The following is an 18,047-nucleotide window of genomic DNA, read 5'->3' as shown; positions in this document are numbered from 1 at the left end:
CCATCACTACTTCCTGTGGCAAAGAGTTCCACAGACTAATTACACGCTGGGTAAAGAAATATTTTCTTTTGTCTGTCCTAACTTTCCCAACACTCGACTTTAGTGGCTGTCCCCTAGTTCAGGTAACTGTACGCAATATACCAGAAGTGACCTTACCATCTATTTGTACTACAGCATTTCAATATTAGCTGTCTTATTCTCAATGCCTTTTCTAATGATCCCAAGCATGGAATTAGCCTTCTCCACTGCCGCCACACATTGGGTTGACACTTTCATTGAACTGTGCACAAGCACCCCAAGATCTCTCTCCTGATCTTTCACAGACAACTCAGAACCCATTAGCCTATATGTAAAGTTTTGATTTTTTGCCAAGAATGTGCATGATTGAAACGCATCTGCCATTTTGCTGCCCATTCTGCCAGTGTGGAGAGATCCTTCTGGAGCTCTTCACAATCTCTTCTGGTCTTCACCACTCGGAAAAATTTGGTGTCATCTGCTAACTTGGATACCTCACTGCTTAGCCCTATCTCCAGGTCATTGATGAACAGTTTGAAAAGCACCAGTCCCAGGAAAGATCCTTGGGGCACTCCACTTTCTGCCTCTCTCCATTGTGGAAAATTGCCCATTGATACCCACTCTCTGCTTCCTGGACCTCAACCTGTTCCTAATCCAGGAGAGTACCTGCCCTCTAATTCCTTGACTATGGAGTTTCCTTTGGTGAGGGACCGTGTCAGACGCTTTCTGAAAGTCCAGATATATAATGTCCATGGGTTCTCCCTCATCCACATGCCTGTTGACCTTTTTTTTGCCTGTTGATTGGGGCATGTGTTATTGTAAATGGAAATTCACAAACTTGGTCTTGGACCTTAATTGCACACTATAGGTGTGGAAAAATTGAGGTTGGGTTTGCTATAGCAATGTGCATAACATTGGGAGGTGTATAGAAACTGGCTGGCTTGCCATCATTAGTTCAGATGGTTCTGAAACTGGTTTAAATGCTCTGATTTCTTTAAAAAACAATCCACCTGTTATATTTGTAAAATACAGTAGGATACTCTGTAGTATCCTACAGAAGGAAACTACTCTGTAGTTTCCTACAGTAGGAAACTGTATCCTACTGTAAAATACAGTAGGATACAGTTTTCTTTTCTCATCTGTTTAACTGGGTGTGCTGCAGGTTCATAACCGTAGGTTTTTGAAAGTATTTATATTCAAGAACAGGCAGCCCAAACTTAAATGAAAAGCATCCATGAAATGTCCATGTACTTCTTTCAGATTGCATTTTTAATATACCCTTCTTTTAATTAAAAGTATCATAGGGTTTCTCCCATGCTAAATCTGCTTCATGATTCAAAGTTAATTTGTTCAAACACTCAAGAAAAGAAAGAAATAGAAGTGTCTGTGATGATACTCTAATTTGGCATATTTCCAGCTTGGCTCTTGATCATTTCCTCAGTGCTAAGAGGGTGTGCACTGTGCACTGTGCAGTGTAATTAGGTAGGGAACTTGGATTTTAAATGTAATTAAAGTGTGCTACAATTTTTACAATGATGCCATAATTCCAAGTGACTAAGTAATGGGGGGGGGAGCATAACTGAAAGTGTGATCTTGAAGGGTATCATTTGAAAATACCTCAAGTATTAAACTGTTTAGTGGCTGCCGTATATGATATGATACTGTATGCGTATATGTGTGTCTGGACCCTCCTGTAGCAAGGTGGTTGGGAATCCAAATTACTTAGTTTTTGCTCCCAGAAATAGCAATGTCTGGAAACTATTTGATTAATGTCTAAGATATTTGTTCCATCAAGCTACCAGCACCCTGCTTGTTCATTCTTAGGGTTTTTTTAGTTTAATTGAACTACTTTAATGTAATGAGCATGTGCTCCTTTGCAAGAGGGAATAAAGAACAGATGGAAGTATTTCATTTATCTTCTGTGCTGCTGGAGCAATTGAAAATACAGTACAATGCCAGACAACCTATTGGGATGCAACATATAACGCCTTAGTTTTAAATTCTTTTGTACAAAGCCATGGTGAACATATGGATGAACCTTTCCACATATGCATTCTTCCTGTCCTTTAAGTTAGTTGGGAAGTTCTTAGTGATTTTAAGATAGGCTTTTTGTATTGACTTTGAGTATTTCTAAAGCCAGTTAAGGGCCCAGTCCTATCCATTTTTTCAGGGCCGGTGCAGCTATACCAATGGGTCGTGCGCTGCATCCTGTGGTGGGAGGACAGTTACAATTCACTAGGATTTACTCTCAGGAAAGTGTGCATTGAATTTCAGCCTGATATCAGTTGTTTGAAGTAGCCATTTTTAGAAAGGAATCTGAGGAAATTTTTGTCCCCATGTTTATCCTGCTTTTCATCTTGGTAGACTCCAAAGCAGCTAACAAAAAAGAAATACCGAACTGAAATAAAACACCTTTAAAAACAAATCACAGTAAAACAGCATTTATAGATGTTTCTGTATGGACAACTTAAGATAGTCTTTAGGTGGCAGCTAAAACCTCACTTCTCTGTAAGCTGTCCTCCCTGGCATGATCTTTCTCCATGAGCCTGGTGGAACAAGTGTATCTTTAACAGTCTTCAAAGAGGGAAGACCTTCCAGTTGTTCCAGAGCCAGAGGCTACCACAGGGAAGCCCTTGCCATGCATTGTTGCATACATACAAATAGTCAGCAGTGGTATGTAGAGCAGAGACTTCCCTAATGATCTGAAGTGATAGATTTTATATGGCAGGAGGCAGTCCTTGAGATGCCCAAGGCACACACCTTTGACTTTAAAGTCTATGACTTTATCACCTTAGCACCTTAAATTGAACCTGGAAACAGAGGAGGAACCAGTGTTATTCCTACAAGTTTAGAGTAATATGTTTCACCCATGAGGTCCCCAACAGCAACCAGATCACACCATTCTGGACCAGATAATTTCCAAATGCTCTTCAAGGACAGCTGCATACATCTAACATGGCCAAAGCATGGATAACCATTATCTGCATTTTCAAGGAATGGGAGGTTTTAGTATGTGCAAGCGGTTCTAAGACTTCATTTGTCTTCACAGTGACCTTTTCAGGTAAGTCATGCATGTCACTCCCTGACACAGCCTGTGGTGAGGGCCTCAGGCAGCCATCTCCCATGAGGGACCATTAAAGGCATCCCTGGCACAGGCGGAGCTTACCGGCCTCCTGGGGGCCTTTGCGCTGGCCAGCCACTTCCAGGATCTGTCATGCAAGCAGGCTTTGTGCCTGGATTTCTGGCATGTGTGGCTGGTCAGTACAAAGGTCAGGGCAATCTGTGGCATGACGGATGCACCAGGATGCAGGTTGTGTCTTCTTGTCTTGTGTGCTCCCTGAGGCATCTGGTGGGCTGCTGTGAGATACAGGAAGCTGGACTAGATGGGCCCCCTTTGGCCTGATCTAGCAGGGCTTTTCTGATGTGTCATGTTTCTGTTTTGTAGAGGGGGGAAAAAACTAGATGAGGGTAGTTTCTGTGGTGTGGTGTGATGCTAATAAATATTGCCAGCTTAGGTGATTTAAGTTTTCTTCCCAGTTGTATGTTCTTCCCATAACATTAACATCCTAGAGCAGTGGTATTCAGACTGGGGCTTCACAACACCTAGCCTGAGGGTCCTGGCCTCTGCCCCTTTAAGGGGCGGTGACAGCGGGGAAGGCAGCAAAACTGGAAGTGGAGCGCGATCGCTCTACTTTCACTTCAAAGTGGCTGGGGAGTCCTGCAGGCACTCACGCAGGGCTTCCCACACCCCAGGAAGGCTGCTGAAGGGACAGGTGTGTACATCCCAGTCCCTGCAGCCCCCCTGAGAGGCGCAATCCGGGGTATCACGTTGCTGTCTTTCCCCCGCCCCCACTGCCTCCCTCCCTCCCCTGCAAAGACTTAGTGGCTGTCAAACTCCCCCAGAGAATTTGAGAAACACTGTCCTAGAGGACTGTCAGTTGTCTCTTCTCACCAAGATCCTTGATATTTTTTTCTTCACCCAATGAAATTAGAATGTGCAATGTGTCTTTTTTCAGAAGGTGTATAGACTTGGGAGGGAAAACCCTCCTTTAGTAGAATGTAAGATGAAGGATTCAATAAGATAAGTAGAAGCTTTAAGTTTGTTCTCTAGTGGAAATGTGCTAGTGATTACCCCCCCCCCCGAAATGTGTTCTATAGAGGTGTCCCCTGTATTTATGGATCCAGTATCCTCAGTTTCAATATCTGTGGTTGAAAAATGCCCCCTTTGCACCCCCCGTTACACAAATTACTTACCTGTTGGTGTTTCCTGGGTCTCAGTCGCTGTTTGCTGACTACAAAATGGAAGCAGGAGACCCTCACAGGAAGCAAGGCAAAGGACTGAAAAGAATATGGTGCTTATCATAGAGTTCAAAGACCTTAGCGTTGTGTTCTTTTCAGTCCCCTGCCTCACTTCTTGTGAGTGCCTGTGTTTCCTGTTTCCATTTTGTAGTCAGCAAAGAACCATCGAGACCCAGGAAGGCTGCAAATACAAGAAGATAAGAAATGGGGGAATTTTTCAACCCTTTTGTAGGGTTCAAATTTATCTTCGGTTTCTGCATCTGCGGGGAAGGGGGAATATATCTCCCAGGTTATGGGGGGGACGCCTGTAGTTGGAAGTTATTCTTTGCTAACATAAGAACCACAGTCATGATCCAATCAGATTTAAACACATTCAAATGTTGATTTCAGTAGGATTGCTGAGCTTAGAGCTCTCAAAATTGGAACTTAAAAGTACTTTGCTTGGCTGTCACGTAGCAACATTGTTAACTTAGCTTAAAAATCCATCATTTTAAATGCAAATAGAATCTCTCGCATTGCAGCTCTGAATGCAGTGATGGTGAATGGTCTGCATCTCTGCCCTCCTATTTTGCTGTGGCCATGAAAGATCAGTCCTCCAGTGATGAGAGCTGGGAGACACTTCCAGGAAAAGAGGAGCTGGAACCCGAGGTGCACAGTGACAACAGTGGTGTGGAAGAAGAGCACAATGAGTTTGCTTTCCAACCAGGGTATGTCTTTCTATTGCAGACAGTGAGCTTATTTAGTTAAATGTTGATTGAACTGCATATGTCATGCCATAATGCTTGCCATTTAAAACATGAACTTATGTATATGGTATTGGAAATTATGTGAAACAGTCAGGTTACTAAGAGCATTGAGTAATGAGTACAATTTATAACTAACTTCTAGATATCCCATTTTGGAGGAGGTCTTGTACTATAGCCCATCCCACCCACCCACAAGCACACATAGTACCTTAGTAGGAGGCCATCTTTGAAAGTCATGTGCTCCTCTCACCATGGAAAGTGTTCTGTCTTTAGGTTTAAAGCTAAAGATCAGAAAATTTGAATTGCAAGCTGTTTTCTCCTTCTGCTTGTGTCATAATTTTTAATATTGGTTTTGAATGCAGACCACTTATTTTGTATTTATTTATTTGGATTACTGGTCAACATTTTCTTCTTGCATTTTTGAAAGGTATAAATACGGCATGACTGATATTTTGATTGTCTCTGATAATCATCCTTTGCATATTACAGAGCAAGGCTGTCAGTTAGAACTCTTCTTCAGTCTAGTCTTACATGATACTTCTCAAGGTGTCAATCTACGAAGAAAGTTAAGGCTAAATGCCAATTCTGTGAAGGCTTCATTGGTGGTGTTGTAGAGGAACAGTAGGACAATGTTTTCCCGTTGGCAGAGTAGGAGATCATGGGCTTTGTGGCTTACTAATATCCCAATCAGTACTTCATAGTGCCATGGTTAGGGATAGAAGAACAGAATCAAAAAACATCTTCCAATCTTGTTCAGCACATGGCCCTGTGAAAAGGTGTGTATCTGTAATTCAAGTGCACTATGCAGATCTCCTTGGTACACAGAGCTCTGCAGCATTCACATGCCTAGTTCATTGCCAGAACCATACTGAATCCAACCTTGCGTGATCCTGTTAAGTTGCAGAATTTTACCTCATTAATGGGAGCATCATCTAGTGATGCCATAGACTTCTTGAGGCTAGTTGGGTATGATTGGCAAGAAATGAATAGATCCTGACTTTGACATTCCGGTTTGTCACCAAGGTACTTGTTGGGTGTTACATGATTAGCTTACTGATTGCCGTTTGCAACCAATAGCATTAGGCACTGTTACCCAATGTTCTGAGCATAAAGGAAAGATTTATGTTGTGCTTCTTAATATTGCATACATGCGGGACCTTCTTTGTATGTAATTAAAGTAGACTTTAAATACTGCTTTCAGAATGGTTACAACTTTCAGCTGATTGCTTGCTTATCTTTGGGTATTGTCAGAAATGTCAACATATCAAATGGTCAAATTAATCATTAATTAAATGTTTAATTATCAAATTTCTTATAAAAAAACAAACCGTGTATTTAGAAAATGAGTGTGTCATCATTAGAACACTAGCACTCCTCTTACAGTGCAGGGAGGAACATTCAAATGTGCATTCCCTCCATCTGAGTTCTGAAGTGGTATAATACTGATAATATTTTACTACTATACATACTTACACTGAATCTGTAGATTAACTCTTCATAACTTAGCTGTGATCAAATGTGCTGTCACGGATGTTGCTCTTGTGTGTGTTACCCAGCTTCAAGGTGAGCTGTCAAGATTAGAGTAGTAATTGCTAAAGGCAATAAGGGCAGTTACAGTGCTAATAAATAACAGTGATGCATGCACCAAGAAGCGGTAAATATTAAAGTAGTTCAATTCTGCTTCAAATATAGCACAGTATCACTAAAGTCTGTTTCATCTAACCTCTTAAATTTCTTTGTCAGAGAAGAAAGGCAATGGTTGGAAATAGATTAGTTGCTCTAATGTACATGGAGATTTTGACATTAAAAACAAGACAGTTGTGGTAGCATAATTTCAGTGAAAGGAATGCATTGTAGAGATCATCTCCTGTAGTAAAAAATTCAGTCATTTTCAAATCATAATGAAACAAGCTGCCTTCCTGATCAGACTTGTTTGTGTCCCTTTCCTGAGGAATGCTGGGTTTATATCCTAAGGTAGTCTTCAACTTGCAGAAGGAGTCATTGTGCAGGGCTTAAGGAGCAATTTTGACCAGTCTCCACTTCTCTCTGTACTTCTCCCCCCCTCCCAAAAAAAAATATTCCTGAGATTTGGGAGACCCTTTAACTGATATTTGGGGAATTGCAGGAAGCTGCAGAGGGAAGGAAAGAGAAGCAAAGAATCGCCTCTCTCCCTGCACAAATGGGATGTGTTTAAAGGACAACACATAGAATTGTAAGAAAACTTTATAAATTTTGGCACAGTTCATCTAATTCTTTAACTGTCTTCATCTTTTCTGGTTGCATTTTCTATTACATATGAAAGCAAAATTAATGTTACATAATCAATGCCATTATTCTTAATTTGAAAGAAAATAAATTGATGAAAATTGATGAAACTCTAGGATGTTGTAGTGGACGCATACTTGCTTATATCAAAAAAGGGGGGAGTGCTTGGATACTTCTGTTGTGTAAGTTAGTGACATTGGCTTTTGTTATGACAGATCTTTTTCGATAAGGTCCTGCATTCTTCAGAGGATGAGGTGTGCTTGTTTTTTTAATTCTATACTTGCCCAGCGTAGAAGAGAGAGACAATATTTTAAAAGTTTTCCTTTGCTTATTAGTAAAGAAAGCAATAATGCAACATGCTCTTAGCTATGATCCATTTTTCTCATTTTCTTAAGAGCAATGTCAGTGTGCCATGTGCATGCATAAGTAGTTGCACAGTACTTAGAGTTCATTTAGTAAGGATTGTAATGACCCTGTCTTTTGTATTGTCAATTGCTTTTCTGGTTTTGGAGCAGTAAGAGTACTATTGCATAAAAAGGGAGGGGAACACTAGTGAGGTATCAGAATGAATCATGCGATACATTTTTCTTCCAAATTGAAAGAAAAATGTAGTTAAGGCCATTAATTTTGTCCACCTACACTATAATGCATTTGAAAAGGAAATTGTTTTGCTTGCATTCTAATGACCTTCCTATGTCACATGACTCTACATTATAACAAATCGTGACTCTTATGCTGTGGCTTTGATAAGAGGCTCCTGTGTTCTTGAATGCACAGCTCTGACAGCTTTTTAAAATAGCAGCTATTTTGTAAATCATTTGATATTGTTGACCTTTTGTATAAAGACAGATAGTAGGTTATGTGATTGGTAAGCAAAAGAAAATCCAAATGCAGGCAATTCAGCAAGAGTTAGTCTAATGTAGATGTTTACAAATGGTATTTTATTTGGCCCATCTCCATCAAGAGGGGAATTGCTTGGATCTCCAATTTCCAAGACCAATGCAGAGAGCTTGGGTCATTATGCTTTGTATAAAAGTAGCTTAGGAAGCACAAAGGATCAGGATCCACTCAGCACACAATAGGCATAGAAGAGGAAGAAAAGAGAAAAAGTGGGGGGAGAGAAGGGTCTTTGTGCGGGCACCCTCCACAGTGCTTAGAACCCCACTTAGTACAAGTAGGAGTGCATAGCAGAAATGCATCATGTCTTTCTTCATTAACACTCGTTGCACAGTCATCACTCTGAAGAGATTTGAAGTTAAGAATGTTTTATGCCAGGGCTTCTCAGACTTGAGCGTCACGATGCCCCAGCCTGAGGGCCCTGGCCTCCAACCCCTTAAGAGCTTGGGGTTGCAGGGACTGGCATTTGCTTACCAGTCCCTGCAGCAGCCTCCCGGGGAGCCCTGCATGACCCAGTAGGGCTCCCCAGTCTTCAAAAAGTGAAAGTGGAGCGATCATTTCCAGTTTTGTGGAGGCGGGGCGCGATTGCCCATAGAAGGTATTTTTTGAGCATCCCCTTAAAGCTGGAACTGGCTCTGAGTAGAGCGGAATATTTTTACAGCAATACCTTGAATATTGCATGAACCATTTGCATAATATGTTAGGGGTGGTGTTCAGATCTTTGCAGCTGTGTCTGCTGATGTTGGATCCTAATACTCCACACATGTACGTCCTTGACTTGCAGTTTTTTCTTTATGTAAATATATGGATTTTAGTTATTGACCGTCATCACTCTCAACTTAATTGGATGGGCTGCCATCTGTGACAAATGGCTGCCTGGTATTGTTGGTCTGTAACCACCTGGACAAAATATGGGCGCTTGGCATAAATAACAACCACTTTCTGTACAATTGCTTACATGTAGTTTTACTTTCATTTTGTATAGCTTTTCTAATTTTTGTATAAAGGGAACAGACATCTTTGGAGGATGGTGAGATTCCTTGGCTGCAGTACCATGAAGAAATTGAAAGTAGCAGCGATGAGGAAAATGATCAAGTTAGCCATTTTGTACATCCTGGCTTTTTCATGTTGGATGGAAATAACAATCTGGAGGATGATTCCAGTATGAGTGAAGACCTAGATGTAGAGTGGCGGTATGTGGGTTTTCTGTAGCTCTGTTTTTCAGTACTCCCTTACTATGTGTCAGTAACTAGTAACATAACTATCCTGTGATGCACAGCTGTTTTGAGATGCATGTAATTCACATCTTGCTTACACATTTGGGAAATCATATAAACACAAAGTTAATGTGTTCTGAGGTTGTAGCGACTTCTCTGAAACTTCACTACAGAAGGATAGGAAAATTTGGTGGGCCTGTTTGTTTAATTAAATTGCTGCTCCTTAACTGTCATTCCATAGGCAGAAGAGTTGCTTTTCCTTCCTTCCATCCTTGTGCTCTGTTGAAAGTGGATCAGAGATTGAGGGAGATTACTTAGGAGGTTTGTGTGAACAAAAGGAGGTTTTTGTGGGGCAAAAGGTTTGTGGGGCAAAAGGAGGTGCAGACCTTTTCCATCTTGGCATTCTTGGATGCCAAGAAGAAAGAACTGTTAACATATGGGACCACTGCTTGAGAAGATTGATCTCGCGTGTCAACTTTCTTCTCAACGTGCATTGAAAAACAGGACATGCTAGCAGTCAGTTTGGTCTGCAGTATGCTAGTTACCAGAATAAAAATCTGTAACTGATACTGTGTTGCTTTGGATATCATTTGTAACATGCATTTCATCATATGTACAGGCTAACATTAATTTTAGTTTTTGCGTGGCCTTACACCAGGACTTTCTTTGTTTCCTTTTTTTAAGAACTGGAACTTTGCATATTTTTGACAGTATGAAAGCTGAGAGAAGTTGGCAAATGTATACAATCTTGTGTAAGAAATTTTGGGAATAAGATGAATAATTAGAAATGACAAAATAGTATGATTTTCTTTCCAGGCTACTTGACGAATTTGGTGATGGCCTAGGTGTTGCTCAAGCAATTTCTTATGTGGATCCTCAGTTCCTTACATACATGGCCTTGGAAGAACGCTTGGCACAAGCCATGGAGGTAATTCATTATTATAGCTATAGAGATGTTTTTGTGCTAAGGTTAAGTAAACTAAAGGAAAGCCATGGTTCACACTCCCTTCGTTAAGTCAAATTAATGTCCACCATCAATCAGACCATTTCATTATTTGTCACTGTTATGCATATAGAAAATATGCCTAATCTATGATCCTACTCTGCTGGATGGCTGCTATACCAGTTCCACTTCTATCTTATGCCCAGCAGCAAAGTCAGCAACACAACAACCACTTTAGAAACAAACATTAATATAGCACCACTGCTGCTCCCATCAAAGCTATAGGAGCTCAGCTACCACTTACTAGGAATGAAGTGGTTCTTCTGGCAACTCCACATTAGTCTTTCATAAAGTGTGACAGTCAACACCATGATGACATTGCTCTGTTCTGTCACCTTCCAAACACAAACAGGCTGTCTGGTCTGCTTGTGTCTGCAACTTGTTCTCTGTCAGATGCCACCTGTGACCCAGTCATTGGGAGTTTGGGCAGATGTCTATAACCAGTATCCCCATGATTACTGGGCTGAGGCACCTTCCCTGTGAGGAAAGGCTACAATGTTTGGGCTTCTTCAGCCTAGAAAAGAGGCGCCTGAGGGGGGACATGATTGAGATATACAAAATTATGCAGGGGCTGGATAGAGAGACACTCTTTTCCCTTTCACATAACACCAGAACCAGGGGACATCCACTGAAGTTGAATGTTGGGAGAGTTAGGACAGACAGAAGAAAATATTTCTTTACCCAGTGTGTAATTAGTCTGTAGAATTCCTTGCCACAGGAAGTAGTGACAGCAACTTGCCTAGATGCCTTTAAGAGGGGATTGGACAAATTTCTGGAGGAAAAGTTCATCACTGGTTACAAGTCTTGGTAGGCATATGTGCAAGGTAGAGGTAGGCTACCTCTGATTGCCAGATGCAAGGGAGGACACCAGGATGCAGGTTGTGTCTGTTGTCTAGTGTGTTCCCTGAAACATTTGGTTCCAGGGGGAGGGAGGCAGGTGGGACCAGTGAAGCAAAGCTGGCTGCCCGCCTAACATGGAGGCTGTTGATTCTATGCCAATCTTTGGGTCACCATAGAATCGAGTAGCCCCATTGCAGGCCTACTTGCTTTACTTGGGGGAAGGGGACAAAAGTCCCCTTCTACTGAGGAGCTGCCAGTGGCTGCCTGGAGTGCATAGGATGCGGTCGCAGCCATTTTCGGAGCTGCTGCAGCACCGCATGCCAGGCGGCTCAGGGTTGGGCTGCCCACTGTTTTACTGATCACCATTGGTGATTGGGTGAGTTCTAACATCATAACAGAACAATGATGTTGCCAGTCATTTTGATCTTATGGAGTTCTGTGCCTGCATGAGCTGAATGGCAGTGATCAGAGAAACAGATGCTGTTTTTCTTCATCACTGAACCCTCTGGATGAATATGGCTGTACCTTTTACTGCTATATGTCATGCACTCTGGAAGGATTTGGAGCCCTGTAGTAAGGAGGGTGGTAACCTCATTGATCAGTATTGACTTTACTTGGGGTCTGCATGGAAAGTATCCTTATGCCTGTTGAAGGGTTGTTTTAAACAAAAGTGGGATAATTTTCTTTTTAAAGTGGGATAATTTTTTTATTTATGTACTTACAAAACGTACACCCTACTTTTCATAAAATCACCAAACTGCTTACAGCAATTAGGAATAAGAAATAAAAATAAATTATTTTTTTAAGCAGTGTTAATCAGGATACATGGGACATTAGAACAGTCTTTTAAAATGAGGGTCTTTAGTTTACAACTGAAAGCATGTAAATAGATGGATCTGGTTTAATATCCCATGGAAGGACATTCTTAGATGGATTACCACAGAGTATGGGAGTAAGACCCCCTCACTGGCTGGGACCCGCTGTATTTCTTTGAGCTACAGGCTGGAGAGTCTCTCCAAGACCAAGCCTTTGAATTGGGCTCAGGAGCATATTGGCACTCATTGAAGCTGGTACTGAATATATGAGATATGCACAAAGTAGCTCCTCCTAGATAATAGCCTGGCTGTTCCATTCTGGGCTAAGTGAAACTTCTAAACCATCTTCAGAGACAGCCCCACATAAAGCACATTGGCATAATCCAAACAGGCAGTAACTAATGCATGGGTCACTGAAGCGAGTGAATTGTTCTAGATAGGGCTGGAGCTAGCAAATGAATTAAACTTGTAAAAAATGCACAATGACACAGCCCTGGCTGATCTATTGAGTAAATGAGTTCTTTGTCGTCTTTTCTAACCTTGGTGTGCTTGGAGAAGAGGGATGAAGAATTTCTAGGTGTCCTCATTTGAGGCATGGTCTGTCCTTTTTCCTAAAGAATCATCTCCTTTGCTTATTTTTGTGGCCCCCAGTTGCTTCCTTGACAATTAGATCGCAGTAGCAGAAATGATACTTGGAGAGTGCTTGTGTCTAGAATCCTGAGGAAGGGTATCTGAAACAATAATAAGGGGAGATTAATATTAGTCTTACTATTATTATTTTTTGTTTACCTGGCTGGGGTAAACCTGTATGATAAAGGGCTGGGTTTACCTGTATGTGCATGCTTGTTTAAGTTACTAACATACTATTCCACCACCATACCCCCAGCTCCCAATTTTTATTAGTGATTATTGTAGCCTTTCACAAGTAAAAGTCTCTTTTTTACTGGCATCTTCTTCTCCCCCGCCCACCAGCATAGTGTTTTGTTCTGCCTGCTCACACTGTGAACACTATTGCTGTAACATTACTGTTGCTCTTCTCAAACCTTCAAGATAAGGTGAGCTGCGTGTTCAAGTGTGTGTATATTTTTAAAATAGGATTGTATGCAAACTATAAGCTGCGTCTTGTGTATTTGTCATTCTGGTTCTTCTGCTTGGTGAAGAAAAATCGGCATGGGACGTTTATGCTTCGAGAATCATCAGTCTTGTTGAAACATCATCCATAAGGCTCTTAGCTGAGCTTTAATTGTAGAATCCTTGTTCATAAGGCATGTGTCAGCATAAACAATTTTCCTATTCATCTCTGCCATGAGTTTTCAGGACTGTCAATTTAGGTAAAACACTTTTTTGTGTGGAGAAATTGAATAGCGCAACTGGTGCTTTGTGTTTGAGTGACTGTGGTTGATTAGAGTAAAACTTTTGGCGGCTGTTAGAAAGAAATGAGCAGTCGAGGTAAATAACTCTGGGTGAGCACTAGAGCTGTAGCCTGTTCTTGTTTTCGAGAACGAATAGATTCCACTTCAAAAATCTACTACCACCACAGTAACCTTCCAAATTGTATTTTACGTTGCCTTGGGAGTGTGTGGTAACAATTCTATTTTAATTATTTCTTCTTGGCTTCAATTTTCCGGTCATGTTTTGTTTCTTTTGAAAGAAAAGGACACATGTTGCCCCCCCCAACATGTGAAATTCCAGCTCGGACTATACTGCATTGTCTTACATAAAGTGTAAGGATCCTGGCAATATGCCTACTTAAGATTCATACATCGCTGCATTAATAATTCAAAGTTATTGTGCCTCAGTTTATTTTTATTATTTTCCTTCGTTCCATATTCCAGTGAAATATACTGGTATTTATATATTTCACTGGTTTATGTTGAGTTTTTTTTTAAGGATGTCAAATCTCTGGATCCAGTATCTATGGATTCATTATCTGCACCCCTCCTGCTTTCATTGCAGTATCTTCATTTTCCATTAGAAGCACTTGAAACACAGGTGTTTCTTGCTTGACACCTTAAGGAACATTCTTGCTTAACTGAATGTGCAGGCAACCATGCTAGAGGGAGACTAACTAAATGTTAAAAGGAAGTAGGAACTTCCTGCTTTCTGCTAATGTTATGTTAGTTTCCTCCCTGTAGCATGCAGGCTGGTTGCCTGCATGTCACATTCTTCAGTGAAGCAACATGCTTCAGTTTAAGCAAAAAACACCCATGCTTTAAGCACTTCTAATGTAAAACAAAGATAATGGGCATGTGGGGGGCATGCTTGTTTACGTAGGGTTCCCTCACATCCACAGTATGTGCAGGGCAGGTGGAACAGAATCCCTGTTAGTCGGGGGGGGGGGCGCAAGAGTGCCTTTAATTGCATGTCCTCTTACATGGAATTTTTAACTCCTATCTTAAAGGGATTGGTCAGGTCCAAACCTATCCAGCATCAAATGCTTCTCCCCTCTCATTGGTTCGGGGGGAGGGAAGAAACGAAAAGCAAAACATATGTCCTCTTTATTTTGCCAATAGCCCAAGCTTTTCACCAGAACCTCAAAATAGGGGGAAGGTAATATGTTATCTCCTGACCTTATACAAAAACCTTCGAGCTGGACAGAAGGCTCAGATAGCCACCAGAGTTGCATCAGGGCTTAGAGGCACTTTGGATGCCTCTGAAGCTCAGCTTGCTGTTGCAGTCAAGACCCTGTCTGTTCTGTCGTAGGAAGGATGCGTGGTAGGCATGCATTTTGGCTAGCTACCAAGACCAGTCAAAATCTGATCAGTGGTGTACCAAAGGTGGGATAGGGAATGGTCCACTTCGGGTGCCAGCAACAACAGCATGCCCACGTCACAAACCTGTTGCCCTGGGTGCTGGCTGGTGAATTCCTCCCTATTGGGGGCTCCAGAGCTTGAAAGCAAGCCCAGGGGTTCTCATCACTGTGAATATCGGGTAGACCAGGCCTCACATGGGGTATTTTGCAGCAGTGGCAAGGACTACCCTTCGCTTTCAACAGCCAGTGGCCCCGGTTTCCACCAAGGAATCATGATTAAGGGCCCAGATCTACCCATGGCTTCAAGTGACCAAGGAGCAGACCACCCTGGATGTCAAATTCACTAGGTATTTCATTGAATCTGACCCATGTTAAAATACCCAGTCACTGTCTCCCAGCCTAATCTACCTCACAGGGTTGTTGTATACCACCCCCAGCTCCTTGACAAAGGGCAGTATAATAATGTGAAAAATAAATAAGACCAAAACAAAAGATTCATCCTTAGAGGTCAAAGCATCCTTTCTGTCAAAGCATCTAACGTACCATACTTGCCGCTAGCTATTTGTGTGTTTGTCTAGTTTGCTCTAACATCAATACTCTTGACTGAGATGCGATTCCAGCATTTATAGCATGCAAAGAAACTTGTTAAATCACTGTTTTTGCACAATGTGTTTTCCAAATACTGTTGAAATGTTTAAATTAGATGGTCTGGGCCCAGATGGATCAGTCATTTAGATTATTCTGGAATCATTCCAAATACTTAAAAAAAAAAAAATTTAGATTTCTCCTTCAGTGTGCAAAGAATAATTAACCAACTATCAGTCTCAATCTAATCTCAACTCCATTCTATTTAGGCAACAAACTTTTCAGCCACAGTCATATGAAAGTCATAAACCTGAGAGTTTCTTAGTTTCCTTCCATTATAGCTCAGAAAATTGTCTTAGATATATGTGACCTCCTAGAGAATTCTGCCCCAATCCCTTGAGCAGTATAGGAACGACTTCTTTCTGTAATAATAATCTGTAATTTTTTCTCTGTGCCCCTTAAATTTTCGACAATCAGTTTTACATGTTCCAGTATCAATGCGACTTTGGTTTATTTTTAAATAAAGACAGATTGTTTTAACAATAGCAAAAAAGTTACGTATTTCTGTGCTTGCACAGCAAATTCAATGGATAAATGGAATACACATGGCTTTCACTAATGTCTAAGAAGAAGAAGAGAGCAGCTTGATTGCTGTAGACATATTTAGAAAACCGAAACTTGTGGTGGCTGCAATATGTTGGGAAATATTCCTATCAGTGTAGTAAAATACGGTTTTAGTATTTAGATTTAGTACTCATTCTGGAGAGTAAAGAACAAAATTCTTTATAGTTGCTAGGCAACTATAATGTTCCACTTACCTGTGTACTTCATTTTGAGAGCAGGTGAAAGATACACCTTTGTGCAACTTACAAATACTGTTTCAGAGTTAACGTGTCTTAAATGAAAACTAAGGGTAGCATCTTGAGTAGCACTTGGACAATGAACACAAGTTGTTTTCTCCACTCTCACCTCCTATATTACTCCTATGCCACTATACTGAAGCTCCCTTATCCATTCACTCATAAAAACCACTGCTTGAGGGTCAGGGGACTCTCAGCAATTGGTTGGAATGTGGTTCAGGATAGTTGCAGTGGGCAGAGGAAAAACAAGAAATGGCATGTGGAATCGGGGTTACAGCAGCCAGTAAGGGGGTTGGGGAAAAAATGAGTTGCACGAGTGCCGTTGGGAATACTACCCAAAGTATGGATTGGCTTATATTAGATGCATTCCATGGGCAAAGAAACAGTATCAAGGCTTGACCACTTTTTGAATCATAATTTTACGTCAGTTTATTTAGTTCTCCACTCTCTTCTCTCATTTACCTCTTTAAATCTTATGGTTTGTAGAATAATGGCAAATTAACTAGATATTTTGATTGTACATACAGAATTGAATCTAGATTGTGTCTAAGGAACACAGTATTCATCACGAAAACTGATGACATCTGGTGGTGGTTGTGCCTGCATTTTTGCAGCAATTAGTTTTATTAGTATCGGGGACATAACAGCATTTCTCAAGTTCACTTGGATAATTACACGTTTAAGAACCTGTGCCATTGTAAAAGAAACTCAGGTTTTTTTCTTGACTGGAAAATATCGACTGTAATTATTGGTAACAAGTAGGCATCTTGATTTCCTGTTATTAAACTAGTTCTCCATTTCTGGTAGACTTAAATGAGCCTTTTGCCAAGGACTGTTTCTTTTTCACATCAAAGTGGTCCTTCATTTTCGCCCATGTTTCAAATTTCTGCTGAAGAGAGAACAGTTTTTGGCGAGTCTGAGTAGTTTTCTTAGAAGCTCATTGGCTGTTCTGAATTTTTGCTGTGAAGGGAATTCAGTTCTCCCTTTGAACACTGAAATGCTTGATTATGTGTCAGTTTAAAGTGTATTGTGTATTCCAACATGCACGGAGATAATTTATTTTGGGGGGGGGGGAACACCACTAGTAAAGAATCCACTTCAGTTGAGTGTCCCTGTTGTCAACATATTTATTATAACTCCTTGATTAGCTTTTCCAGCAACTGCAGTTATATATGCTGAGTATTCAGATTAGGAAGAGTCATGCCAACGTTTAACATAGGTTAAAAAAAATCACCTGTACCAGAAACTGTCAACTGATGTACAAAGGAGAATGGTGCTAATTTCACCAACACCATTTTGATTGTGTTAATTCTTTGCTTTAAAAATACTCTGTTAGCTCAGAATATGACTGATTGTTGAGGTACCATAAAACATTTGATAGGGCCTGGATGCCTTTAAAAGGGGATTGGACATGTTTCTGGGGGAAAAAATCCATTACGGGTTGCAAGCCATGATGCGCATGTGCAATCTCCTGATTTTAGAAATGGGCTATGTCAGAATGCCAGGTGCAAGGGAAGGCACCAGGATGCATGTCTCTTGTTATCTGGTGGGTTCTCTGGGGCATTCGGTGGGCCATGGACTAGTTGGGCCTATGGCCTGATCCAGTGGGGCTGTTGTTATGTTCTTAACAAGGCATCTTGTGTAAAATCTAGAGAGGTTTTGCATGCCATGTTAAAAAAATAAATAGGAGGACAAACTGATATGCTCAGCTGAGAGCAGGAGCACCCCCAAGGTTTCTTCTCATTCCTATTCT

The 18,047-nt window shown here is 41.0% G+C and overlaps 1 protein-coding gene across 1 annotated transcript in view; it reads left to right on the top strand.

Moving 5' to 3' along the window:
- Nucleotides 1-18,047, top strand: part of PJA2 (praja ring finger ubiquitin ligase 2) — a 42,313-nt gene that overhangs the window by 11,418 nt on the left and 12,848 nt on the right. Inside the window, exons 4-6 of the mRNA XM_066614728.1 lie at nucleotides 4,836-5,021; nucleotides 9,230-9,415; nucleotides 10,256-10,367. Of these exons, the coding sequence (XP_066470825.1) occupies nucleotides 4,836-5,021; nucleotides 9,230-9,415; nucleotides 10,256-10,367 (484 nt within the window). The remainder of the gene's footprint in view (nucleotides 1-4,835; nucleotides 5,022-9,229; nucleotides 9,416-10,255; nucleotides 10,368-18,047) is intronic.

This window comes from Tiliqua scincoides, chromosome 2, assembly GCF_035046505.1.
Source record: "Tiliqua scincoides isolate rTilSci1 chromosome 2, rTilSci1.hap2, whole genome shotgun sequence".
Lineage (NCBI taxonomy): Eukaryota > Metazoa > Chordata > Lepidosauria > Squamata > Scincidae > Tiliqua > Tiliqua scincoides.
This window is presented reverse-complemented; position numbering and strand designations above follow the sequence as displayed.